Source organism: Eublepharis macularius, chromosome 18 (assembly GCF_028583425.1).
Source record: "Eublepharis macularius isolate TG4126 chromosome 18, MPM_Emac_v1.0, whole genome shotgun sequence".
Lineage (NCBI taxonomy): Eukaryota > Metazoa > Chordata > Lepidosauria > Squamata > Eublepharidae > Eublepharis > Eublepharis macularius.
In genome coordinates this window covers 22,635,257-22,660,710 of record NC_072807.1, presented here as the reverse complement: position 1 = coordinate 22,660,710, position 25,454 = coordinate 22,635,257, and the positions used below count along the sequence as shown (strand labels likewise).

The following is a 25,454-nucleotide window of genomic DNA, read 5'->3' as shown; positions in this document are numbered from 1 at the left end:
ATTGACAGAGCCTTCGGGGAGGCGAAGATGAATTTAACAAACCCTCTGAGGAGTGATCTCTGCCGGCTCTGTGTTTTTAAACTGTGCTTCGTGGCTAACATTGCATCTCCCTACACTTGAGCATTCCCATGTAAGATGTCTTGTGTAGATAAACTCTTAGACTGAATCAGACCTTGGCAGGGCTACGTCCTTGCATGCCAGCCACTTCTGATCCTGTCTGTTGGTAGGAGAGCTGGGGATGGGAGGCAGGGGAGATGGGACTGTTGGTTCAAGGCCTGGCTGTACATGGCTAACAAACAGCTGCCCCCGTTATAAAGATCATCAGTCTCTTGTTGACGTGGTTCTCAAGGTGGTTTCAACTGCAGAGGTCTCTGGATCGAGGGGTTCAGGTAGCATTAGGGATCGCTTGAGCCTCGCTGGGGTCTTTGCCAGAATCAGTTCCCAAAATCTCACACTTGCTGTCAGGTGAGGGTCCAGTCCCGGAGGATGCCTCATCAAACCTACAAAAGTCTTAAAGGAAACATGCAGCAAACCGCTTTGCCTTAAAAGGTAGTACTTTTTTTTGGAAAATTTCTTTCTCCAGTTCTCTCCCATGCACATATGCACGCACACACACACACATGCACACACAAACACACCCCTCATGTCAAGGGGGGGGGGGAAACAGTCATGCCAGTGGAAAATGGGCCAGTTGTTAACTCTAAGTAAGGTTGCTGGGCCACTGCTGGCAACTCCAGGAGAAATGGGGTAGAGGCTAAACGACAAGTGTTACTTCTAATAAAAAACTAAAGTTCTAGATGCTCTTTGGACATTCTACGCTAAAGCTTCCACTGTGCCAGCACCTGCATCATCCCCCCGGTTCCTCCTGGCAGTGCCTGGGCACTGTTAGGCAAAGAGTCTGGCATCCCTAATTAAATCATGCTCTCCCTTCTTGGCAATCCTATTTGAGCTGGGCTAACCTATCCAAACTCCTTTAGGATTGTCAAATACGACAGGGAAGAGGTGGTAATCAAGCTGTAGGTAACTGTGCAGGACAACGTCATGTGCTGTTTCTCCAACAACTAGCAAACCTCTAAATACAGAAGCAACCTCTTCTAGAATTCTCCCTCTCCATGTAAGTATTGAGCGCACAGCTCTGCCCTATGGGAAACATGGCAACGTTACTGCCGAGGAAGCCCTTCCTGGTTCGTTGGAAAACACCCTGGCAGAATTACCAACGTGAACAGATAAACAAGCCCAGAGTTAATCTCAAATTGTTTTTACACTCTGTTTTATTAAAGTCAATGCATTTCCGTTCCTCTGTGCGGAGCCTAGATCTGCTTAATTGCCATGACTCAGGGAGAATGCTAATAGCAAGGTGTGGAACAGCAACAAAGGCCCTCTCCTGACCTCTAGAGGCCAGCAAGGTGAAGGAGAAACTTCGTTGACATTCAAACCATGGCAGATGCTGCATACAAGACAGATCAGCTCTTCTTCCCCCAAGGAATCTCTCACTCCTTGCTTTTACAGTGACCAAGCTTGACAGAGGGACAAGAGGCGGGTGTATTTAGTCACTGGGTGGAAATTTGGCAGGTTCCCGTGCTTCTCCATTACATCTGCAAGGGTACTTGAGCATCACCCTCTGTAGAGAGATTGAGATTTGGGAGAGAGCATTAACGGAGAATTTGAGTCCAGTGGCACCTTAAAAACCAACTAGATTTCCGAGATATGAGCTTTCAAGTGTCAAAGCTCCCTTCTTCAGATACACTTAGATGTAGGGTTTTATCCAGCCAGAAGGTGGGAAGGGTGTAAGTAAGGATGTAAGGTGTAATAGAGAGATCAGCACTCAAAGCTGTCTTACACTGAGACAGGCCATTGCACTATCTAGTCTAGCAGAAGCTTTCCACAGTCCAAGGCAGAGAGAAGTAAGAATTTGTACTTGATTTTGATAGGTTCATCTTCCTGCTGTGTGTCTCTTCTGTATGGTCTTCAAAATTAGGGCAGCAACGTAGAAACATTTGCAATCTGATCATCTGTTTGAGAACTCTTTGGAAAAGGAAGACTGACAGGGTAGCTGTGTTTTTCTACAGAACCTGCACGGTGTAGTGGTTAGTAAGTCAGGCTAGCATTTGGGAGACCAAGGTGTAAATCCCAACTATGATGTGACACTGTGTTGGGTGATCTTCAGCCAGTCTGTCTCTTCCTCTCTCTCAGCTTAAGCTGTCTCCCAGAATGGTTGTTGTGGGAATGAACTGGAGGAGGGGAGAACAATGTAATTACTTTGGGTTGCCATTCGGGAGAAAGGCACTTTGGGTTGCCATGGGGAGATATCCAAAATTGAACCTGGGACCTTGCATGTGCAAGCCGTGCACTGTCCTACTGAGCTATGGATGCTCCCTTCCAGAAATGACTTCCCTTCCAGAAACGACACACATGAAGCTCTCCTCTACTGAATCAGATCATTGGTCCATCAAAGTCAGTATCATCTTCTCAGGGCCAAGCTACAAGTGACGAATGACACTTGAACGGCAAGTGTATTCCTCCCTGTTCACTTGCCCTCCACTCAATCCACTTGCCGTTCAAGTGTCATTCGTCACTTGTAGCTTGGCCCTCAGATGGACAGCAGATCTTCCGGATAATGGGCAAAGGTCTTTCACAACACCTATGACCTAACCCTTGCTAGAAATGGCAGTTATTGAATCTGGGAGCTTCTCCATGTCACTCAGATGCCACCGAGTCACAGCTCCTTCTGACTGTGTCCGTTAACAAATCATCTCACTCAATATTATTAGCTCTGACGGGCAGTGACTCTCCAAAGTCTCCGATACGTCTTTCCCAATGGCTGTTACTTAAGACCTTTTAAACTGGAGATGCTGGGATCGTATTGGAGATCTCTAATTGGCATCTCTGAGGAGAGAAAGATTCCTCCAGCCCCAACACCACATCCTTGAGATTCTTCAATCAGAAGTGGAGGTTACATGCTTTGCATAGTGAGCAAGTTACTAATGTGTTCCCTAGAGAGACCGGTGGAGGAAGTTGCAATTAGAGCTAAAAGAAATTTGTGTCCCCCCCACCCCAATTCTTCTTTTGGTGAATATTCATCCCATGTATAAATATTTAGCAGGTATTTTCTGAATGTTTGCTGTAGAACGTGATTCCCCAGCATGCTGCCCGTGGGTGCCATAACACCCATCCACGTGTTTTCCGGCACCCATTTGCTTCTTTTCCAAGGAACAGGAGGTGCTTTGGAAGAGATCATTAGGCATCACCTTTATGTCTGCAGACAGCATCTATTCAGAAATGGTTGCCTCCATCATAGGAGGCTGCTTGGCTTGTAGTTTCCTAACATTTTGGGGGAGCATCCCAATGTTTTGTGTTTCAACTAGGGATGTGTGCTTCGGGATTTGGGTTCGGGCTAAATACCCGAATCCATCCCGATTCTGAAAGAATCCATCCCGATTCGGCATTTTATTCCTGTGCAACGACCATATGGTTATGGTGACCACTCCCTGTTCTCAAAGTTGCAAACGCCTCCACACATTCAACAAGATTTGGAAACTTCAATAACCTCATCCACCATCCAAAGATTTTGCAGTGGAGTTCAGGAGTTCAGTATCAGACAACGGGAATGCAATACCGATCACATTTGAAAAACAATAATCTGACATAGCCAGTTTTTGACAACATTTGACAGCAGTGACCCGCTGTAGGAGACAGTAATTGACAAGATCTGACATTTAACATTCAGGAGCAGTCTCCAGTATTTGACAGCTGATAGAGATGCTTCTAAAATTCTCCTCCTCTGAACTTCTTGGATTTGGGGTAAACTTGTTTCTGAAGTGGAAAAGTGCAACTGAAACTCTTTAGCAATTGTTCTATTTCTGATTTTTTTAAAAAACTGAGCAGTATGCTGTGCCTGGTTTGCCACAATGCTCCTGAAGTACCTTCCGAGAGCTGCTAAGATTCAGGGAGGGGAGCAGGAGTCTTACTTATTTTCCTGAACCATGAAACCAGCCAAGTATGCAATTTATTTTGATATGATGTTGGGGTTGGGGTTGGGTCTGGGTGGTGTGGGAAGGCAGAGGAAATCCTTATCAGGGGGCCGTAGGGGCTCCCAGTAACCTTGTATCTCTCCCCCCACATGTTACTGATGTGCATGAGCAAGCATACTGATAAAACATTGCAACAAAGCAATTGTGACGTGACATATATGGTTGTTTCAAGACTGGTTTTGTGTGGTGTTTTACCAACGTTCAGAAATATTTTCCCACATTGTTCGTGATCAGGACAAGTTCTTTTCTCCCCCCCTAGCTGCTGTTAGTTTGGTGCCAGACCCCACACCTCGCTTGTTTATCCTTTTTAATCTTGGTCACATGTTCAGTTTCAGCCAATGGGTGATCAAGCAGTGACCCAATGACAGTGCCATGATATATACATCTAATCAGATGGAGTCACATGATGACATCACTGAGGGCAAATGAAGTTATAGCAAATAAAAAAGCAGGCAAACATTTTCTCCATCGATCCAAAAACTGTCAGAAAGGGGAGGCACTTTTTTTGGCACTGCTCAAAACATTCCTGAGCAAACAGTCAGCAGCTATTGGCTCAGCCCCTACTTTTCGATGTACTCTTGCTAAGCTTTTTCCTTCTAAAGGGTTTAGCAGTGCCTGAGCATAAACATAGCCAAGCTTGGGGGCAGAGCTGAATAGTAATGAATACCCCTCCACTGCTCATCATCTGTCCCATTTCCCCACCATTCAAGGAAGCTGCCCGACAGTAAAGATAATATAATAAGTGACATTTTTACATCCCTGCTATATACCACGGGGTTCAGAGCTTTGCCTTTAACCTGGGATACGTTGGAAAGGCCAAGGACAGCATCACCGTAGCCTGTGGTACTGTTGTACTGTCACAATCCCCCCTGCCCAGCTCTTTTATTATTATTTTATTACATTTTAAACATTTTCATGACACAGAAGGAGGGAAAAGTCAATCCCATTTTCTACTCTCCCTGGAGGCGGGATGAGTCCTTCTTGGTGGATTCTAATGCACAAGAGCAAGGAACTTCTGAAGCAGCTGATGCTTTTCTGTCGGGGCTTCTGTTGAAATTTCCCAGAAGGGGGTCACTGTTTTGGTGCCAGGGTTCTACCGAGATGGGGTGGAGGATGGTGGCCACAGCGGAGAGAAGGAAATTCCAGAGAGATTTGATTCCCAAAGAGCAGTCTTGAGAGAGACTGGATTTGTATTCATTAGGGGCACATTAAGGGTCACGAGGAACCCTGTCAAATTGCTTTTGGCTGGGCCCTCCGAATTCACTCAAATTCATCTTGAATACTTTTCTGGACTGACGTACACTGAGAGAAATAGGTCAAGGGATCTCCGCATGACACATGGGTTGCTTTCACACATATTGAATAATGCACTTTAGCAATTGTTTGCAACTGGATTTTCCCGTGGAAAACAATTGCTGAAGTGCATTAAAAGTGTATTATCCAATGCGTGTGGAAGCAGCCTTAAGTTGCTTCAGAGTTTTCAGTAGCAACTTGCACACATGAAAGTGTACTCAGGGCCAAGCTACACATGACAAATGACACTTGAACGGCAAGTGGATTGAGTGGAGGGCAAGTGAACAGGGAGAAATACACTTGCTGTTCAAGTGTCATTCATCATGTGTAGCTTGGCCCTCAGTCAGGCCGCTATTGTTTGCTCTGATGGGTAGCTGCTCTCTACAGTCTCAAGCTGAGACCTTTTGCATCACCTACGACTTGATTTTTTTTAACTGGACATGCCAAGAATTGATCCTGGGACTTTCTGCATGCAAAATAGATGCTCCAACACATAGCCACGGTCCTACCCCTGTGTCTTAGCTCTTGTACGGAAGCCCTCTGACAAACACTTTACTTCAGTTCAGAAGGGACTCTGTTACTGTTAGTGGGCCCAGATTCCCTCAGTCTACTTGGCTGTCTACCTTATCTCCACCTTGCTGTGCTTCACGCCACTCCTAGCTTGATTGAAGCTAGCATGATCCTCGCCAGGGGTCAATTCGTAGAAAAAGAGCTGGAGGAACTCATTAGTATAACTCATTAGCGTAACTTTTTAGCATATGCCATGCCCCTTGCCATCATCGGAAGTGTGTCATTGGCATAACAGATTTGCATATGCCACACACCCTAACATCACCTATCCTGGCTGTTTTGGACCCAATCCTGGCCATTGAGGGCTGAAATTGGGCCCAAAATGGCCAAAAGGGGCTGAAAATGGCGGGGCCAAAAATGGTCAGAATCAGGCCACTGCTGAGTGGGATAGTGATCCACCACCCATCAGAGTCCTGATCTGGGCCATTTCGGCCCCAAACCAGGCTGAAATGGGCCCAAAATGGCCGAGAGTCAGGTGGGCGGTACCACCTGACATGTGACCTCTATGGGGAACTGCCGGAACTGTGTTCCTGCGCATTCCCCCTCAAAATGAGCCCCGATGCTGTTCAATCGTATGCAGAAGTACTTCAGTGAAATGAATAGCCTCAGACTGGAGTAGCACTGCATAAGATTGCACTGTTAATTAGCTTCCCTCATTGGTGACAAGAAAAGTGTGTTAGTTGGGGCAGAGTGGGGATTCCACAAAGCAGTTATCATCATAATAAAATAAACCACAGGTAAGGAGAATCTCTCTCCCCTCCCCACAACAGCAATTGAATATGGGGCACTACATCCGCATGTCCCACCTCTTTGCTCCTTCTTGTTACAGTCTTGGCAAATCATTGTTGACTCCTCCCAAATATCCAAAAGTTATACATATTTGGAAGAAGTAAACATTGAGAGAGAGAGAGAGAGAGAGAGAGAGAGAGAGAGAGAGAGAGAGAGAGAGAGAGAGATGTAAGAAAACTCATGGACTCTTTCCCTTTAGATAACACTGAAAAAAATGTCTCTTTTGAAAGCAGAGGTGTGGCAGCACACCTGAGACTGGAGCTGTCACCAGCCTAAAAGAAAACACAAGCAGTGACCCGTTCGCTCGATGCCTGGGAATTCAAAGCTCAGGGCTGCTCTCCGTTCTGTTGAAGACCTCAAGTGATACTGACAGTGGCAGGCAGGACTCTCTACCAGCTAGAAATATAAAGTCTGTCGCAAGGCTTGAGGCCACACACCTGCCCTTTGTTGGCCTCCCCCTCTGCTTTCCCTCCTTCCCCCCTGGAGGGACGTTCCCGGATTGTGTCCAGCTCCAAGAAGTCTCCTTCTTGGTCGGAACAGCTGTCAGTATTGTAATTCACTTCATCTCCAATGGGAAGTTCGTCATCCGTCTCCACACTGCTGCTGCTCCTGCCAGAGAAACAGAAAGGTGAAAAAAGAGAGAGAATTGAACCAAAATGACAGGAACTAGAATGGCAGTGCTGGAAGAAGTGAGAGTCTACAAAGGCTCGGGACCCTATGTATGTGCCATCAAGTTGCAACCAACTTATGACAAGTGAGAAGCAGATGTGGTTTGCCATTGCCTTCCTATGCAGAATCTTCCTTGGTGGTTCCCCCATCTTAACTTCTGAGATCTGATGAGATTGGTAGCTATGTGCTAGTCAGTGTGCAAAGATTGGTAGCTATACCACACCACAGCACATTGACTTTGGGATCCTATGGTTGTATATTTTTACACTGATTGGAGGAACTAGAAGCCAGAATTCTTGTTGTGCAGCCCTTTGTTGGGGAGATCAAGGTTCAAATTCCCATTCTGCCATGCAATTCAGAAGCTAAATATGAATCGGCCAATCAATTTCATCTTAACCTACCCCACAGGGTTGTTGTGACCAGATGGAGGAAAGGAGAATCATGTTCACTTCCTGGAACTCCCCAAAGGAAGGGCAGGACATAAATGCGCTCCATAGATCGTAGCTCCAGATCTGGCACACCTTTTATTCCCTTACAACTAGGGATGCCACAAACTTCACAGTGAACACATCTGATACTATGTTTGATAGCCACAGCCATTCTTTAGCTGAAGATTTGATCTGGTTGCCTGTCTGCCTTGAACAGCTGTCAAACAGCTGTACAGTAGCTGCGATTGTGGAGTTCTTTGCTTATTATCAGGAGCTGAGATGGCTCAACCCAAAGGCCATGAGTTATCAGGTCAGGTAATGAAATGAAGGGGGCAGGAGGAACTATGCCTCCCACAAGGCTGCGCAAAATTGAGCATGTGCGAAATAACACAATACCAAAGATTTAAATGTCAAACAGTAAGACATATTTTAAAAATATGTGTTTATCTTTGCTGGTGGATTGATGGACTTGCTCGCTATTTATAGGTTTGGTTGCTGAATAACATGTAGCAACATCAGGTCAGTGAAGGAGGAGGAAAAGGGCATCTGCCATTGACCTAGATGAGAATATGTAGTGAGCAGTATAGCCCTGCTGACTACACAATATTCTGCACTATATTTGGCTACAAGAAAAGTAAGTTGATTTTTTAAAAACAAATTTATATTTTTATTAAATATCTATTTTAAAACTAACATGTTTTTTTTCCAAATTCTACTATTGTCCAAACTTATTCACTACCTATGGATCATATGCAATTTAACATTTCTGTTCTCGCTGTTACTGAAGAATATTTCAAGTTCCCAAAAGTAATAAATAGCATCCAACACTGCTTTAAAAAAATCTTTTGCGGTTTCCATTTGTCCTTTCCATCTGGCTCACATCTGGCTCACATCCACAATAGATTTCAGGTCTTCCAATACCAATACTCCATATCTGGCAGGTGTGGCGATTTCCAGTCTCTTTAGCCACCAACCTTCTAGCTGTAACTATTAACTACATACCAAACACCGCATATTTTTGGCAATTTATCCCAATTTTATTTATTTCATTTTTTATTTATTGAATTTGTAGCTCACTCTCCCTGCAAGCGGGCTCAGAGCAAATAATAACATGATAATAAAACAACCATAATATAAACTAAAAACAATACTTGCAATTAAGATAAAAGAATTCAAGGTGCAGCGCTCAATACTGGGTCACCCCAAAACATTCAAACCCCATGGGAACGGGTGGCATGCTATTTAACTGGACAGCCAAAAATGGGGAGAGCACTCCCCACCCCCTGCCAAGTGGGGCCAGCTGGAGAATTCACCCTCCTCAACCACCATAAGCCTTTATTTATTTATTTATTTAATCATATTTATATTCCGCCCTCCCCAGGCTCAGGGTGGATAACAGCATTAAAAACATTTAAAACATTTCATTAAACATTATCATAAAGCATTAAATGCATTGTATAAAGATATTAAAAATAGCAGCACTCTTTTTTTTTTTTTTAGTGGCGATTACAGAAAGTGCAGCAGTGCCATTGAAACATGGCAGCAGCCTGGCTGAACATCTCTGTCTTAAAGGAGCGCTAGAACGATAACAGGTCCCGCTGGGCTCTAGTTTCCACAGATAGATAGTTCCTCCAGGCTGATGCCAGAGTCAAAAAAGTTCTGGCCCTGGTTTAAACGAGGCAAACATCCAATCATACCCCAATAAACATGGGAAAGGTGACAGAAAAATATTTATCCCAATAATTTTACAGATACCTTTGAAAAGACTATTGAATGGACACCCCTACGATGAATGATAAAACATACCAACTACCTTCCCACATTTCAAACACCGGGGATGAAAAAGCAGCTTGCAAACAGAGCTTGAACAAAAACAGGGCGTCTTTGAGCATTCCTACTTTTCAACCCACACATCTAAAGGACTGGCTCCTTCCATATATCCCTGTGTGCTAACAAAGGTCTACAGGCTACCTATTGTCAGTCCCCTCACTGAATGCAACTTACCTGGCACAAAGTGAGCTATCCCTTTTCTATTGTAGCTCCCACTTTGTCGAGTGGGCTTCCTTGAGGAGATGGGCCAGGGTCTGTCTCCAGAAACATTCAGGAGGCAAACAAGCCCATTTTCTTTGCCAGGGTGCAAATGGCAGATGATCTCTTGGGAGAAGGGAGTTTTGGGGGGCTTTATTTTGTTGGTTTTAATTATGATTTGTAAGCCAGCTTACGTGTACGCATTTGGCGCGAACAGATAACCAAAGGCTGACTGGCCTGGGCTTATTTTCAGCCTTGCATCCCGCAACCCCCATCCACTGCGGTCTCTGAGAGTCTCAGCAGCAATTTGCAACTTTATGATGTGATAAATAGAATTCCTTTGTTTTGATTTTTAATTTGCATATTTATTGAAAGATGACTTGATCTTAATTAGTTCTGCTTTGTATGTGTGTGTGTTTGTGTTTGTTTGTTTGCGTCGGCTCTTGAAAGGCTGGTTTTGTATGTAAGAATTCCAAATTCCTGCTGACATAACCAAAACAATGGGAAAGACAGACCCAGTGGGGCTTTTATTTATGCTTATGTCAATTTTTTTTTAAAAAGTGGCTCCTTTTTTTCTGATAAATCTTAGTATAAACATGTCATTCTTTGTTTTGCTGAGCTTTTGAAGTTAACTGCCTTTCCCAGTTGCATAAGGGATGCCATTAATATCCACAATTCTCTGCTCTCAAATCAGAACTGCCAATCAGAACTGCCAATTTGCGCTTGCAGGTAAGTGTTCCAAACAAGTAGGCTCTGAGGGCCAAGCTACACATGACGAATGTCACTTGAACGGCAAGTGGATTGAGTGGAGGGCAAGTGAACAGGGAGAAATACACTTGCTGTTCAAGTGTCATTCGTCATGTGTAGCTTGGCTCTGAGTCCAGCCTAGTGGAACGCTCTCCCAGTTGAGACCCAGGCCCTGCAGGATGTATTACTAGACAAGGGCATGAATCGGAATGTGACTCAAATTTCGTGACCAATTGGGCCTTTTCATGCTTCACGAAAACGTGATTCGTGGGGCCGTGTTTTTCACAAAATCCATGACTTTTTTGGCTGATTCATAAGCCTTGTGGTTGATTCTTAACTCCAGACAGGCTGGTGCCAATCTATTGATTCCTTAGACAACGGAGGCCAGGAAAGTCTGCAGACCTTTCGTTGCCCAATCTTAGCCCTCAAAACCCTGATAGGCCGCTCTCCCTGCCAATTGGAGATCTCCCAGTTTGCTCTATAAAACAAGGGGCAGGGGATTAGGCAACTGAGGAGATGAGCCTTCTGTACCTATGGAAACTCCAGTTTCTTCCCTCCAAACGCCAATGGCCAGGTCTGTCTGTCAACCACCAGAGAGCTCCTGTTCTGCTCTATGTAAGCATTTCTTATTTAAGGCACAGCTCTCTCTGCCTCGTGGGTCAGTTCCAGTAGACAGAGAGAGAGGGAAGAATTGTTGCTGGAATTGGGAGAGTGGATTTGGAAGCTTTTGGGAAGAAAGAGTGGAGTGGAGAGTTTTTGGGAAGCATTTGGTTTTTTGGGAAGAGAGGGAAAGTGGATTTGGGAGCTTGCTTGGAAGTTATTTTGGGTGAGGGTGCCTTTTTCCCTCCAAGTTCCAACTCACCCCCTATCCTCAGGCCTGTGCCTGGCTCTGGGGCCTAGCTTGACTCAGGGCCAAGCTACACATGACGAATGACACTTGAACAGCAAGTGGATTGAGTGGAGGGCAAGTGAACAGGGAGAAATACACTTGCTGTTCAAGTGTCATTCGTCATGTGTAGCTTGGCCCTCAGGCCTCCCTTATTTATTCTTTGCTTGTCTTTCTCTGGCATCTCTAGGTGAATAGGGCTGTTAAAATGCCCCTGGTTCTGACGAATCATGAAACTAACGAATTGTGAAAATTCATGGTTCGTGATTCATGAAACATGACAAAACACGAACCTTGTTTCAGTTTTTTCCCATTTCATGCCTATGTCTACTTATTACAGCTCCACTGGGCCTGTAAAATGGAGACGTTCTGCCAAGCCTACGAGACTGGTTGAAACTAGTAGAGGAGTTGGTGAACTATCCTGCTGGTCCTGATCTTTCGAGTATCTTGTTTTATTTCTCCATCACCACCACCAATGCTGATTTTATTGTTTAGTTTTTATCCATTTGTAAGCTGCTTGAAATGGTGCATGCCGGCAGAAAAGCAGCATAGGTTCTCGAAGGAAGGAAGGGGCTGCCAAGATTGCTAGAACCTCCTCTTAAGATTCAGCTCGAGGATGTGGGTCAAATAGCCAAAAAACGCCAAAGCTGAAATCAAAGAGCAAACCAGTCCATAAGTCAAATTACCACAGTTCAATCAGAAGATCAAGGAAGAAACAACTACCAATGAGCTCTGAAGCAAAGTTCCTCTCTTTGCAGCAGCTAAGAGAGAAATAAGGGAGAGAGGAGGTCACTCCTCCTGAGTCATGTGCCCCGTTTTAGGCGGGAAAGATGGTTAGGCTATGTGACTGGAGAGCAGCAATCCCTATTGGAGCTCTAACAAAGCTAATAAGTTTCTCCATCGGCAGACCTGCACTTGTGCAGTCCCAATGTGGGGATGCACAGAAAAACGATGATGAAACAAAGTTACTACTTTTTCTAGACACAATTTCCCATCACCATCCAATGTGATCCTCTCTTGAGGGTGAGAACATCATCTCCCCTGCCTCTGGATCCTGTGTCAGGTTTTCCTCATCCAAACTGACATTTCTGCTCCCTCGCAGAGTTTCCCTAGTTTGTAAATGTTATACTGCCAGCATCCTTTGCTAGATGAATACCAATGTTCATAAGCATACTATGATATCACAGCAGCCCACCCAATGGCCATCCCTCTTTCAAAAACAAGGCAGGCTATGGACGGTTTATGTACTCCAGTGCTAAGCAATGGCAATTGTCCTAGTTTCCCATCCACCATAGTGCAGCTTTTAATACAATAGCAATTAAGAGCTGTCTCTAGATTCTGTTTGCTATGATTACTCAGTGTCAAGGTTCTCTCCCTCCTTTTTTGAGCTCACATTTTTCCCCTTTCTCCATAAAAGTCAAAGGAAAGGTGTAATTCATCGTTAGGACTTGTACTAATTAGTTTTTCAGGCGTCCCCAAGGTAATTGCTGGCTGCAATGTTTGTAATTGATTTAGCCAGATTAAAAATGGATGCCGGAGAGAGGCCAATGGAACGTTATCATGTAAAATGGGAAGGAAAATGTGCCAGGCAAGTGAACTGGGAAAGCTGGACAAGAGAGGTTGAAGCCCAGAGGACCAAAGGGCTTCTCTATACAATGTCCATACATAATTCAATATGCCTCTATATCTTGTTCTCTCTCTAATAACCTCTTCTGAAACGCTCCAGACTCTTTCACCTTTCCTCACAGCCAAAGGTGCACCAGCCCTTGATTATTTTGGTTGCCCCTTTCTGCCCCTTTTTCAGTGCACTACAATGTCTTTTTTGAGATACAGTGGCTAGGGCTCTACACCCATTTGCACAATGTAAATCATTTGTTCATGGTGCATGCAACTGCATTGTTTACCCGGTGTTTTGGGACTGCTTCTGGCAACTACTAGAAAAGGTTGGGAGGGGTCAGATGAATGGCAGTGTCTCCTTTTTATTTAACCATGTGCTCATGCGAGGCTTTGTTTCTGCTTTCTTACCACACAAAAGCAAAGCTCGTTCGACAGCAACTGTGTCAGTCCTAGCTCTGACTTCCTTTATCAGTTAGAACTAGGGATGTGCGTTTCGGCATTCAGAATGCCGAAAGAATGCCGAAACAAAAGTGTTTCGGCATTCTTCAAGAATCCCGAAACGTTTCGGGGAATGCCGAAACGTTTCGGGATTGCCGAAAGAAAAACCCGAAACGTTTCGGGATTCTTTCGGCATTCTTTCGGCATTCGAGAATCGCCATTTTGATTTTGCTAGCCGTTTGCCTTAGCAAGCGGCTAGCAAAATCCTGCTGGAAGCAAAGGCTTCCTGCAGGCTCTTAGAAGAGGGGAGGGGGGGGGAGAAGGAGTGAATCACTCACTCCTTCTGTCACCCCCCACCCCTCTTGCAAAGGAGGATAGGGAATCCTGCTTTGCCTTGCAAATGCAAGGTGCAAGCATTGCATTGCACTTTGCATTTGCAAAGCAGCAGAGATTCCCGCCAAAACTAACAGGTAGGGGAGGGGGAGCAGGAGGAGGGTGGCTCTTGGAGTGTGGGTGGGGAAAGGCAGGGGACTGGGGACTTTAGGAGTCACCAATCCCACTGCTGCATTCTCATGCCAGCCAATAGATTTAAATCTTTGGCTGAGGCTGCAGCAGGGGATTTAAATTTGGAGCAAGACTGTCTGGAACACTTCTGTTGCTGCTGCTGCTGAGCTGTGACCGAGAGAGGAGAAGAAGAGAGACTGCACCTGGAGCCTGGAGGACATCTGCCTGGAGGATCAACTGTGCTGGACATCCTGAGAGGACACCTGGTAGGCCTTTTTAAAATTTCTGTAAATTTTTTTGATGCTGGGCAATGTGCTGCTGTGGCCTGCCTCTGCAAAAAGGTGTTGCAGTTTATTCTTGGCATGGCCTGGGGGACAGGTTGGGCAGACAATGTTTGATGGTGGGGTGGGGGTTTCAGCATTGGTTGTTGTGCTTGCCTTCTTTAAGCTTGATCCACTGTTTTAAGATTAAAACCAGAGTGTGCCAGCTTTGGGCCTACACAGGCCAGAAGCCTTTCTTCTGGCTGGCTCTCACAGTTGTGCTTCACAATCTGGAATGGTGTGGCTTGCTTATCTGTGTCTGGTCCCCTGCTTGCAAGGATTCCCAACAGGCTCCGTCCTGATCAACTGTGCCAGCCTGTGGGCCACACACAGGTATGGCCTGGGGGACAGGTTGGGCAGACAATGTTTGATGGTGGGGGGGGGGGGTTCAGCATTGGTTGTTGTGCTTGCCTTCTTTAAGCTTGATCCACTGTTTTAAGATTAAAACCAGAGTGTGCCAGCTTTGGGCCTACACAGGCCAGAAGCCTTTCTTCTGGCTGGCTCTCACAGTTGTGCTTCACAATCTGGAATGGTGTGGCTTGCTTTTCTGTGTCTGGTCCCCTGCTTGCAAGGATTCCCAACAGGCTCCGTCCTGATCAACTGTGCCAGCCTGTGGGCCACACACAGGTATGGCCTGGGGGACAGGTTGGGCAGACAATGTTTGATGGTGGGGGGGGGGGGTTCAGCATTGGTTGTTGTGCTTGCCTTCTTTAAGCTTGATCCACTGTTTTAAGATTAAAACAAGAGTGTGCCAGCTTTGGGCCTACACAGGCCAGAAGCCTTTCTTCTGGCTGGCTCTCACAGTTGTGCTTCACAATCTGGAATGGTGTGGCTTGCTTTTCTGTGTCTGGTCCCCTGCTTGCAAGGATTCCCAACAGGAACCGTCCTGATCAACTGTGCCAGCCTGTGGGCCACACACAGGTATGCTGCTTTGGCCAAGGTAACCCTTTTTGGTTGCTGGCCTGGCACTCACAGTTGTGCTCCACAATCTGGAATGGTGTGGCTTGCGTTTCTGTGTCTGGTCCCCTGCTTGCAAGGATTCCCAACAGGCTCCGTCCTGATCAACTGTGCCAGCCTTCGGCCCACACACAGGCCTGCTGCTCCGGCTTTGGTAACCCTTCCCGTTTGCTGGCCTGGCACTCACTGTTTTGCTTCACATTCAGGTTGTTTATCGTTGGTGGACCTCTTCTGGACTGGACTGCACTTGGTGGACATCGGCCTGCAGATCTCTGCGTGGAGGATCAACATTGCTGGACATCTGCACTGGTGGACTGGTAGGGTTGTTGTTAAATTTGGTTTTTGAGCTTATGTCTGCTGCTGTGCCTACCTGCGAGCATATGCTTTGGCTCTGTCTTTATGGCTTGGGCCGGGGGGGGGGGCATTTTCTGGTTGGGCAAGAGGATATTGTTTGGGGGTTAGGGGGGCCAGCATTGATCGCAGTGCCTGCTTTCTTTCATGTTTCATTTTTCAAGTTTGAGTGTGGGGTGGGCATGAACTGCTGTTTCACAGGACTAAAAAATGAGTGTGCCAGCTTCTGGCCTGCACAGGCCAGAAGCTCTGCTGGGTGGATGTGTTTTGTTTTGCTGCTGGTTGGCCCTAGCCTTTAAGGGGGGGGGGGCTGACTTGGCTTGTGCAACGGGGCCTTGAATTTTGGGGTTGCGTGTGCGGCGTGTGGTGTTGACTCTGCTAACATTTCCAATTTTCTTGACAGCATCGTGGAGGAGAGGAGGACCAGCTGCAAGACCGCCTGAACATCGCTGGACTGCAGGACTGGTGTTACTGTGAGCGAGTCCGGGTTCACATTTGGGTGGCCTTGGGGGTGGGTTCTTGCTAGCTTGGGAGGGGGGAGGCTCATCTTCAAAACACCACATCCACACCCCACACCGACATACCACAGATACATCGGTCCCGCTAAATAGTGTCTCTTAGGTAGGTAGGCCAGTTGGTAGGTGATCAGTGGATAATTGCCCTCAACATAATTATTAGGGAAACCGAGCCTAGTTTTTTTTTAAAAACTAAATAGGGACTCAGCAGGGAAAGCATTAGTGAGTGAGTGTTAGGTTTGAATTCTATATATATATATATATATATATATATATATATATATATATATATATATATATATATAAATTTGTAATAGCTGTCAATAGGCTTCCCATTAGTGCCCCCATAACTAGGGTTCCACTGCCCATCTCTGGCACCCGTGGTGGTGCCAGGCCGGCCCGGGCATACTAGTGTGTGAGTGTTTAAGGCTTTGTCACCTGTTATTGGGGTTTAGGGCCAGCTCAATTCCAGAGGAATTCAGCTGATTGGCAGGCTCAGGTTCCCTGACATAAATAGGGTTGCTTAAAAAGGCACTTGATTGTTCATCTTCAAGTCACAGAGCCACTAGAAGCACAGATTTAGAGCAGGTTAGTTAGGTCTTGAAAACAAAGTTGACCTTTGTTTTCTAAATCTTTTCTGATTAGTTAGGGTTGAATTTGGGAGGGGAAAGTATGTCGGAGAGGAAAGCAGAGAGGGGCCCCGGGGGAAAGGCTAGGGAGAAATCTAGAGGGGAGGAGGGGAGGGGGAGGGGGACTGCTGCGGCAGCCCCTCCATCTGAGCGGAGGAGGCCCTCCCCTGCGCTGCTGCCGTTCACCAGCCTGGCTTCTGGTGACAGGAAGAGGGTTCGCAAGACTCTCTTTCCTGAGGCAGCTGCTGGAGGGCCACCCCCAACCCGGGTGCGTGAGGCAGGGGCTGGCACTGGGCAGGGTCCTGCTGCTGAGGCTCCTCCTCCTCCAGTGGTTGCGAGCCAGCTGCTGGAGGAGGGGCAGCATGTGGTGTCTCCTGGGATGGGCGCGGAGCACATGACTTTCCCTGCGCTCCCGCTCACCCCAGGAACCCGGAGGATGTTGGAGGAACTGCCCGTGAGACCCCCCCTGGGGCGGTCCACCCCAGTTTCCTCTGAGGCCAGCAGCAGGCCTCTCGCGGCTGTGCAGGAGGAGAGGACGCGGGAGGAAGAGGCAGAGACTGTGGTGGAAGAGCCCACATCTCTGCCCCTTCAGCCTCGTCCATCCCCACCTGCCCGGCCGAGAGTGGGACACGGTGTGTCCGGCCAGAGCACCTCACAGGAGGTGCCGCAGGGTGGTCCCGAACGCGCTTCTCCTGGGAAGCGTGGGATGCCCTTTTCCTCCGAAATCTGGAAGCACTTCCAGACAACGGAGGATCCCCGAGCAGCCCTGTGCCTGCATTGTAGGCAGCGCGTCAGCCGTGGCAAAGATGTGTGGCATCTCTCCACGTCTGGGATGAGGTACCATATGAAGAGGCACCACCAGGCGGTGCTTCTTCGGGAGGAGGGTTCGAGTGGCGCCGCACGGCCGCCAGCTAGCCAGAAGGAGGCAGGCTCCTCTGGTGCTCTCCCCCCAAGGGTACCTGCAGGAAAGGGACGCCAAGCCTCTCTCCCGGAGATGCTTGGTATGCAGGGCGCTAGTGTGCCCAGAGAGGGGATCCGGAGGGCGAGCAGGCGCATCACGCGCCACATCGTCAACATGATAGCAGTGGATGGGCAACCGTATTCCGTAGTTGAAGACTTCGGCTTCTCAGGGCTGCTCCAAGATTGCTTTCCCTGGTACGCCGTCCCTGCTCGCACGTCGTTGAGCAGATCGGTGGTGCCCTCGTTTTACAGGGCTGCCAGGGATCATGTGAAGGCACAGCTGTCCCGGGTTGCCGGGAGAACTGTGCACTTCACATCGGACATCTGGACCTGCCCAAGTGTGCAGCAAGCGTACCTCTCGCTTACTGCTCACTGGTGGGAACCCGAGTCGGTTCTGGGTGGGGGCCGGGGGGAGGTGCCTAGCACAGCTAGACAGGGAAGGATGCGAGACCGCCAGGCCGGCTACTGCAAGGCCTTGCTTCACGCCGAGGTGCTCGACGTGTCCCACACGGCGGAGAACATCGCTGCCACCTTAAGGAGACAGTTGGACGAGTGGATAGGCCAGGGACCCGCCACCGTGGGATGCATGGTGACGGACGGTGGCAAGAACATGAGGGCAGCGGCGCATCTAGTGAGCCGAGAGAGCGTCTACTGTGCCGCTCACAAGCTTCACCTAGTGGTGAGAGATGCGCTGGGGTTGGGCTCCTCGAAGGAACCCGTGGATACCCGGACCCGTGAACTCCAGTTACTTGTCCAGAAATGTCGGAGGCTCACGGGTCACTTCTCGCGCAGCGTGAAGGCCACGCACGAACTGCGCCAGACACAGGTCAGGACAGGTGTGCCAGAGCACGCTCTGATCACTGACGTCAGCACTCGCTGGAACTCCACCTGCGCCATGCTTGAGCGCTTGGTGGAGCAGCAGGCCGCACTCCACGCGTGGCTCTCCGAGCACCGCGGTGCGAGTCAGGTGGGTGAGTTCAACCGGGAGGATTGGCTCACCATCACCCAGACAGTGGAGGTCCTGAAGCCCTTCAAGGACTTCACTGTGGCGGTCTCGTCAGACACGGCGACCCTCGGTCTGGTCATTCCCCTGGTGCACACGCTCCAGAGGAATCTGGCCACCCTTGCAGACCGGGTCGCGCCCCGTGCTGACCTTGTTCCAGCGGTGCGCGCATTAGTGAGAAGGCTGCAGCAGGGCATAGCTGCCAGGCTAACTCCTCTCACTAAGGAAGAGTCATACATGTTGGCGACCATGTGTGACCCGCGCATAAAGGGCACTTTCGCCGAGCGGGACGGGAACCTCACCCAAGCCAGAGACGGGCTCTGCTCTTGGGTGAGGCGCAGGCAGGCCAAGAGGGGACGCCTGTCGACAGGGGGGACGCAAGAGGGGCCCTGCCGTGCGGGTCCCTCTGACGCCCCCTCTGCGCAGGCCCCCCCCGAGGCCACCACCGGAGTGCCGATGGAGATGGAGATGCTCCGGTGGGCCCTCGTCCCCTCTGGGGTCGTGAGGACCGTGAGAGAGGATCCGGCGGAGGCGATGGTCAGGGACTACCTCGCGGAGCCCTGCGAGTCGCTCTCCACCGATCCGCTCAGCTACTGGGCCAGGAAGGAGTCGGTCTGGCCGGACCTCTCCCTCGAGGCGCAGCGGCTGCTCTCATGCCCTCCGACGAGCGTGGAGAGCGAGCGCGTCTTTTCACATGCGGGCGACATTGTCGGCCCACATCGCACTCGCCTTCTCCCATGGAGAGTCGAGCAGTTGACCTTCCTGAAGGTCAACTCTCGCCTCTTCGATTTCTCAGGACTGGACTTCCAGAGTGACTGAGGTGAGCCCAACTTGTGGCCTGCATCCTCTATGAGTCCAATCCTTTGGAATCGCGCTCTCCCCTGTATAAAACCCTGTATATACAGTTAAAACCGGCCAGTAGAGGGAGGGTGGTTAGGAACCAGTGGCAAAGGGAAAACACCCAGCAATTTGAAAGCCCCCCCCCCCAGGGTATTCAAAACATCTCCCATCACTGAGACATACCCTGTGGGACCAAATTTATTATGAAAAATAATGCCCCAGAAACATGGATTGCTACTGGAGGGAGAAACAGGTTAGATAGGGATTGCTTAGGTGTTTTTATCAGATGAAATCCTTGTAAAAAAAAATTGTAGAAGAATTGTTGTACTGTTTTTTGAAAGTTGATGTTCCGTTCATGTAAAAAAAAGGAAAAAAAACCAAAAAAAAATGTTGTGATTATGTTTTTTAAAAGTTGATTGAATGTTCATGAAAAAAAAAAACCCAAAAAAATGTTGTGATTATGTTTTTTAAAAGTTGATTGAATGTTCATGTTTTAAAAAAAAAAAAATTGATGTTAATGTTGGGTTTGCATGGTTGGGGGATGCGGGTAGAGTGGTGGATGGGCACCGGCCAATGATGATCTCTCACAGATGTTCCCAGGTAAATTCTGAGGCTGGTGTGGGGGTGGGGGGAGACCTCTGCAGAACTGCTCCAGAAATACCATTGTCCAGTGCCTTGGAAGTGCCCAGTTCAGCTTTGTGTGTCTGAACTGAAAGCACAGCCACAGGAAATGACATAGGTTCTGCTGGACCCTGTTGCAGTGGTTCCCCCCCCATTTAGTCATGTTATGGAGGGAGAGTTGTATTAGGCTGGTAGTTATGATCATCTTCTGTTTCCATGCCCTGTTGTGCCCGCTCACTATGTAACCTGCTGTAATGTTCAAAACTTTACTGTTTGTCCATTTCAAAAGAAAAATTGTGTTTAAGATTCTCTGATGTGTAGTTAATTGTGTTGTGTTGTGCTATGAGGGACAATAAGTGTAATATGTTGTGATTTGTTGACCACTTGTAATTTGAAAATGAGAAAATAAAGGTTTTTTAAACTTAATGATTGTGTGTCTGTGTTCCCTTCTTTGATGGGAGGTTGGTTCCCAGCATAGGGAACAATGGGGCAGGCTGGCCAGCCTGTTCCTGGGGTACTGGGTGTGGGGCAGCTGAGGGTGGTTTTGGTTCTGAGAGGGGCTGAGTGGAGGATTTGGGTCTGTGTGTGGCAGCTGGGGTGGGGGAACTGGGTTTGTGTGGGGCTGTAAGGAGTGGACTATGGGGGATGAGAGCACTGGTTGTCCCTTGTGCCCAAGTAGGCCCCTGCTACTGTCCTGGTGTGGGCTTCCATGCCTCTATCAGTTGCTGGCCCTCCTTTGCCATCTTTTTCTGAAATTTTCCTAGGGCTGCCAAACTCCTGGTTGGGCTTGAGTTCAGGTTAGAGAGAGTAGTTCCCTACAGAGAAACTGGCTGCTTCCAAGGGCAATCTCTTTAGAGGGCAAATGCGGACCATGGATTCTGGGGGAGATCCCTACTCAGATTTTCCTTTCCACAAGTCCCACCCCCAAATTGCCAGTAACTTCCAAGGCCAGAGTTTGCCACCCCAGAGAGATCCTGTTCCCACCCTCTTAGCCTTGGCATGAAAGTTGTAGCCCCCATGGAACGCTTCCAGGTTCCTGATTCCAAGCCCAATGACACCAATGTAAGACAATCCAGACCTCCATCAAAAATGGATTTTAAGTAGCAGTGGGATTGGGCTGCATTTCAGTCATTCACATATCTGGTTGTGTTCCCAAACATTTAGCTTATGTTTTTTTAAATCAGCGTATGGCACTTAAGGACACTTTTAAATGGTTCTAAAAACATATTTTTATTATGAAGTATTTAATGTGGCATTGATCAAGGGCAGGCCTTTTGGCCAAATGAGCAGTATCAGTACAGTAAAATTTAGACAAAGCTCATAGGAGGAAAAAGCATTCACACTGTGAAGTGGGAAGAAAGTTTCAATTTACATGTACCATGGACTCCGAAAAAGACATGTAAGTGGCATCCAGACCAAATCAGGCCTGCTTTCTCCCTTGAAGATATCAATTGATGATAGTGCTTATGTCACATCATGAGAAGACAAGGTTCACTAGAAAAGACAATAATGCTAAGAAAAATTGAAGGCAGTAGGGAAAAGAAGAATACCCTAGATGTGGTAGATTGACTTCGGTTTGCAATACATGGACAAGGTTTTTGGGATACTGTGGAGCTCAATATAATTCTAAAGTACACCACAAGTGATTTGAATGCATAAAACATACAGACACATACACATAAAATGTATATACCCCCTCCCCACCAAATTAAAGGTTTATCTTATGCCCCGGTTTTCTCCCCCATGGGAACCTAGAGTGGTTTACACATTGCTGTTCTCCCTTGATTTGTTTCACCCTCATCACAACCAGGCTAACAATAGACAGCTGCTCCATGCCTCACATTGGAGTGACTCCACCGATGGCCTTCTTAGTTGTTGGAGGGGGTGGAGGGGGGGGAGGAAGGAAACAACGCACTCCTGCCCACTCTATCTGGGGCCTAGGTGACCAAATTGCTTGGCCTTGGCAAGGAGCCAGTGGTGGGGCGGCACTGGTTCTGGGGCCCCGTCCAGAACATTTGTCCAGGGCCCCAAAATCACCTAGACTGCCTCTGGAAAACACAACACAATTGTTTACTTAGGCTGAGCCAAGAACATCCATCAAGCCTACAAGGCACAGAATCAGAGTCTGCCAGATTCTAGACCAACTCTCTAGCCATTGCACTACAGTGGATATCTAAAAATTGTTCATACCCCCACCAGCAACTTGAACATTTTTCTCCAAAAGGCACAACTTGGCTGGGTCTCAAAAAGGACTATGATGCATGGGCCTGTCAATGCATACTGGTACTAAGGCTCTGGCCGGGGGGAGGGGGGCATTGTGCCAATGCCACCCTGGCTTTGGAAGGGGACAGTAAAATAGAAGAAATAATCTAGTTTCAGTGCCTCCCCCCCTTCTCTGTCTCTCTCTCTCTCTATAATGTGAGTGAAAACATTACTATACCATCACTGAAGCCTACAGGATACTTAGGGTCTGTTCACACACGCATGATCATTTAATGGCAATGCTCTGGCATGATGATGTCTGTTCTAGGAGGTGATGTGATCATCACACAAGGCTGGGGAGCACGCACAATTCACAGCAGGCAGATTTGGGCCACAAGGGATCCTGCTTTGGCCTGTAGGGCCCAAATCAGCCCACTGCAAAGCACAGGCATACTCTCAGGGCAGCCAGATGACATCAGTGACATCACGGCAGCAGCCCCTGGAGCGTACCTTGAAGGCTCATTCACTGACTTTCCCCCTTCGGGGTGATAGGTGAGAGTGGGGGATCCCCCACCAAGGGGAAACGGATCCCTAATTGTGTCTGAGGTTGTGGAAATCAAATGGGTCATTACCTCCATATTGCTTCTGTCTTTGAGGGACTTACATGCACATTATATTTAACTCCAGATTTCTTGATTGTCAAGGAATGCATGTGGTGGGGGGTGGGGGGAAGGGTGGGAGAAGGGCACCTGAGGGTGAGGGTGGCATTTGGCATGCAAAATGCCACCCCTGGCAAGACAAGCCTCTCCCAGCTGTCAGTGGTAGAGATGAGAGCAGAGCACCCACTTGGGGAGGCCATGAAATGGCCCCCCCAAGTGGGAGCAGGCTGAGCCTTGGTGGGGGGATGGGAGGAAGGGTGGGAGAAGGGCCCCAGAGGGTTGGGGGGGGATTTTGTTGTAGTGGTTCCCCCCCATTAAGTCATGTTATGGAGGGAGAGTTGTATTAGGCTGGTAGTTATTATGATCATCTTCTGTTTCCATGCCCTGTTGTGCCCGCTCACTATGTGACCTGTTGTAATGTTCAAAACTTTACTGTTTGTCCATTTCAAAAAAAAAATTGTGTTTAAGATTCTCTGATGTGTAGTTAATTGTGTTGTGTTGTGCTATGAGGGACAATAAGTGTAATATGTTGTGATTTGTTGACCACTTGTAATTTGAAAATGAGAAAATAAAGGTTTTTTAAACTTAATGATTGTGTGTCTGTGTTCCCTTCTTTGATGGGAGGTTGGTTCCCAGCATAGGGAACAATGGGGCAGGCTGGCCAGCCTTCTCTGCGGGTGGTGGGGGGGTCAGGGGGGTGGTTGTCTGTGTGCCAGGGCAGGTGCTCTTTCCCAGGGACGATTTGGCACTGCCACCATTGTGGCACCCCTTGTCTGTGCAGAACTGCCCTGGGAAAGAGAGTTTAGGGGTTCCCAAAAGGGGAGGGCAGGCCAGCCTGTTCCTGGGGTTATGGTGGGTGTGGGGCAGGTGGGGGTGGATTTGGGTCTGTGAGGGGCTACTGGGGGGATTTGGGTCTGTGTGTGGCAGCTGGGGTGGGGGAACTGGGTTTGTGTGGGGCTGTGAGGGGTGGACTTTAGGGGCTGAGAGCACCTACTTGGGGAGGCCATGAAATGGCCCCCCCAAGTGGGAGCAGGCTGAGCCTTGGTGGGGGGTGGGAGGAGGGGTGGGAGAAGGGCCCCAGAGGGTTGGGGGGCATTTTGCATGCAAAATGCCACCCCTGGCAACACAAGCCTCCCCCAGCTGTCAGTGGTAGAGATTAGAGCACCTACTTGGGGAGGCCATGAAATGGCCCCCCCAAGTGGGAGCAGGCTGAGCCTTGGTGGGGGGTGGGAGGAGGGGTGGGAGAAGGGCCCCTGAGGGCTGGGGGGCATTTTGCATGCAAAATGCCACCCCTGGCAAAGGAAGCCTGCCTCTTCATTTTTTCCCCATAGGAAATAATGAAGAAAGATCAGCAGCAGCATGCTAACAATATGCTGCTCCTTCGCTTTCTTATGGGAGGATGGGGGGACCTGCTTTGGGGGGCCATAACATGGCCCCCCAAAGTCCAATCTGTCTGAAACTTGGGTAGTTGTTAGAGAAGGGTTAGAGGAAGGTCCCCACAAATTTTGGGCTTATTTGGTGGGAAAATGCCTCCTCCAGGCGTCCTGAAAGACGGAGGCATTTTCCCAACAAAAAAACCCGAAAGAATCCCGAAAGAATGCCGAAATAATGCCGAATCCCGAATCCCGAAAGAGATTCTTGTTTCGGCTTTCGGCTAATGACGGTAGAGAATCTTGTTTCGGGTAATCCCGAAACAAGAAAGCCGAAAGTTTTTTCCTTGCACACCCCTAGTTAGAACAATGCAGGGCAAGAATGGGCTTGTTTCTCTCTCAGCGATCAGGCAGAACATGGCCTGCTCTTTTAAATTCTCCTCTTCAGTTATACAGGAGCTATGTATGTGCTGCCAAGTTGCAACTGACTTATCGCAACTCCAGGAGTGGCTTTCAAGGTAGGCAAGAAGCAGAGGTGGTTTTGCCATTCCTTCCTCTAAAGAGTCTTGCGAGTATTGGCTTACTTAGTTTTTGAGATTTGATACGATTGCACTATACCATGCCATTTCCCCTTCCCTATAGGAGCTAGAAACTTCAAAATAAAAGGATGTGGGCCAGCTCCCACCTGGTGATGGCTGACATGCCCAGAATCTAAAATTGGACTGCCAAACCCTATAAGGCCCTTACTAGCTATGGGCTTCTAATGTGCTATGCAGTAATACAGCATACTAAAAGCACATTCAGGGCTGTCCCATTGCACACCTAGGCAATTGCCTAAGGCACTAGAAGTAAAGACGCAGTCCTGTCTAGGGTTGCCAGGACCCCTGAACCCCCCCCCCCGGGCAGGAGGTTGCATGTCACCTTGGGAACGCTCCTGCACTCCCCAGGGGTCCGTATCGAGTCCAATTTAACCTGATTCAGCCCACTGTGGAGCGTGGGAGCACTGCTGTGCTCCACAGTGGCTCAT

The 25,454-nt window shown here is 48.3% G+C and overlaps 1 protein-coding gene across 1 annotated transcript in view; it reads right to left on the bottom strand.

The window, feature by feature from the left end:
- Window positions 1-1,290: 1,290 nt before the first annotated feature.
- Window positions 1,291-25,454, bottom strand: part of AGBL1 (AGBL carboxypeptidase 1) — a 433,907-nt gene continuing 409,743 nt past the window's right edge. The window contains exons 23-24 of the mRNA XM_055003103.1: window positions 7,121-7,292; window positions 1,291-1,621 (exon numbers count right to left, since the gene is read on the bottom strand). Of these exons, the coding sequence (XP_054859078.1) occupies window positions 1,547-1,621; window positions 7,121-7,292 (247 nt within the window). The 3' untranslated portion in view covers window positions 1,291-1,546. The remainder of the gene's footprint in view (window positions 1,622-7,120; window positions 7,293-25,454) is intronic.